The sequence below is a fragment of the Montipora capricornis genome, chromosome 11, assembly GCF_036669925.1.
Source record: "Montipora capricornis isolate CH-2021 chromosome 11, ASM3666992v2, whole genome shotgun sequence".
Classification (NCBI taxonomy): domain Eukaryota; kingdom Metazoa; phylum Cnidaria; class Anthozoa; order Scleractinia; family Acroporidae; genus Montipora; species Montipora capricornis.
In genome coordinates, this window is record NC_090893.1 from 19,899,903 (window position 1) to 19,902,402 (window position 2,500).

A 2,500-nucleotide genomic window follows, 5' to 3' on the forward strand; every position below is an offset into this window, starting at 1 on the left:
AGCCATTCCCTGCCCTACTAGGTTCTCCGTTTCCTTGGAAATAGTAAGATGTTGTTCTTTAAAGAGAAGAGAATTTTTAAGCTCACCCATTCTGCAGTAAGCCCTGCCGAGATTGCCACAGGCGTCTCCCTCCCCAGCCCTATCGCCTACTTCTTTTGCAACGCTAAGATTTTGTTCGTGATACTCTATAGCTCGCTTAAAATTGCCCAGACTGTGATAAGCACAGCCGAGACTACCATTGGCATTGCCCTCCCCGAGCCTATCCCTTACGTCTTTTGCAATACTAAGATGTTTTTCGTGATACTCTATGGCTTCCTCAAAATTGTGCAGCCTGTGATAAGCGTTGCCGAGATTACCATTGGCCATGCCCTCCCCGGCCTTATCCCCTACTTCTTTTGCAATGCTAAGATGTTGTTCGTGATACTCTATGGCTCGCTTAAAATTACCCAGACTGTGATAAGCGACGCCGAGACTACCATTGGCATGGCCCTCCCCGGCCCTATTCCCTACTTCTTTTGCAATGCTAAGATGTTGTTCATAATAGTCTATGGCTCGCTGAAAATTGCCCAGACTGTGATAAGCGTTGCCGAGATTACCATTGGCCTTGCCCTCCCCGGCCCTATCTCCTACTTCCATTGCAATGCTAAGATGTTGTTCGTGATACTCTATGGCTCGCTTAAAATTGCCCAGATTGCGATAAGCACAGCCGAGATTACCACTGGCCCCTCCCTCCCCGGCCCTATCACCTACTTCCTTTGCAATTCTAAGATGTTGTTCGTAATACTCTATGGCTTGCTTAAAATTGCCCAGACTATAATAAGCACAGCCGAGATTACCATTGGCTTTTCCCTCCACAGCCCTATCCCCTACTTCTTTAACAATGCTGAGACTTTGTTCGTAATACTCTATCGCCCGCTTAAAATTGCCCAGGCTGTGATAAGCGTTGCCGAGATTACCATTGGCATTGCCCTCCCCGGCCCTTTCCCCTCCTTCTTTAGCAATGCTAAGACGTTGTTCGTGATACTCTATGGCTCGCTTAAAATTTCCCACACTGTAATAAGCGTTGCCGAGATTACCATTGGCCTTGCCCTCCCCGGCCTTATCCCCTACTTCCATTGCAATGCTAAGATGTTGTTCGTAATACTCTATGGCTCGCTTAAAATTGCCCAGCCTGAGATAAGCGTTGCCGAGATTACCATTAGCCCCTCCCTCCCCGGCCCTATCCCCTACTACCAGTGCAATGCTAAGACATTGTTCGTGATACTCTATGGCTCGCTTAAAATTGCCCAGACTGTGATAAGCGTTGCCGAGATTACCATTGGCCCTGCCCTCCCCAGCCCTATCCCCTATTTCTTTAGCAATGGTAAGATGCTGTTCGTGATACTCTATGGCTCGCTTAAAATTGCCCAGACGGTGATAAGCACAGCCGAGATTACCATTAGCATTGCCCTCCTGGTCCAGATCCCCTACTTCTTTTGCAATACTTAGTTGTTTCTTGAAGTACTTTCTGGCCTTTTTAAAATTGCCCAAATTGAGATAAGCGATGCCGAGATTGCCGCAGGCGTTTCCCTCTCCATCACTGTAACCTATTTCCTTAAAAATCCTCAATGCTTTTGTGTAATCCTTCTTGGCCTGTTCGAAATAAGCCAACCTATAATAATAATCGCCCAAATTCAAATAAGCAATACCCTCCCCTTTTCTGTTTCCCTCCTTTCTGGCAACGTTAAGCTCTTGTATATGCTGCTCGAAAACGTTCATCTTTTTGTCTGCCATTCTTGATTACAAGAACTCTTGGGAACAAGGCAGGTCGTCTTTGAAAGAGAGGGCGCTCCTTGAAAAATACGAAAGAAAGCATAAGAAGTTCAATGCACTGACCACAAAAGCTGCAGGTACGTAGCCAGACCAACACTAAAGAGACCGCATGTCATTATGAGTCTAACAAAGACAAGTTTTTGATGTTGACGTCAAACTCTTTACTTCTTTTGTTGAGCCCTTTGTCTGATTCAAACTAAATTTTTAAAGCCAGAATTGACCGCACAAAATAGACGTATTTAAATGGCATAAATTTGCCTCATGCCAGATTTAACTCAGCCAAAGTAATACTGTTGTCTTTTTGTCGTCATATTTTCCTGATCAAACCAAAATTGTTCGCGTGATACCACGGTTTAAAGCTGGGGTTCAGTCACTTTTTATGACATACAGACTGCTCTAAATGTCGCCTGGATTCCCAGAGTTGCTCTGGAAAGTAATTATCTATATCTGTCTTGTAAGTAGCTTAAATAAATTACGTCACATCACACTATACAGTACACTAAGTTTATGTCCTGTACAAGAAGTCATCTTGCGCTTGATGGCTTTGAACATGTCATAGGTGTGTGTTTATTTATATTCTAAGGCCTTTGTTACGGTGGATAAAAAAAAGATTCTGCTTTATAAACGTGAATACTAAGGGGTCCATTATGTCGGCGTATTTTTTTTTTGGTTTAACGGCCATTAATAT

General features: G+C 44.0%; 2 protein-coding genes across 2 annotated transcripts in view; both read right to left on the bottom strand.

The window, feature by feature from the left end:
* LOC138024380 (tetratricopeptide repeat protein 28-like) overlaps positions 1 to 651 on the bottom strand; it is a 5,614-nt gene extending 4,963 nt beyond the window's left edge. The window contains exon 1 of the mRNA XM_068871577.1: positions 1 to 651. This exon is cut by the window's left edge and continues 1,444 nt beyond it. Coding sequence (XP_068727678.1) covers positions 1 to 636 — 636 coding nt within the window. The 5' untranslated portion in view covers positions 637 to 651.
* Positions 644 to 2,500, bottom strand: part of LOC138023183 (G-protein-signaling modulator 2-like) — a 15,839-nt gene continuing 13,982 nt past the window's right edge. The window contains exons 4-5 of the mRNA XM_068870208.1: positions 717 to 1,831; positions 644 to 675 (exon numbers count right to left, since the gene is read on the bottom strand). Of these exons, the coding sequence (XP_068726309.1) occupies positions 644 to 675; positions 717 to 1,773 (1,089 nt within the window). The 5' untranslated portion in view covers positions 1,774 to 1,831. The remainder of the gene's footprint in view (positions 676 to 716; positions 1,832 to 2,500) is intronic.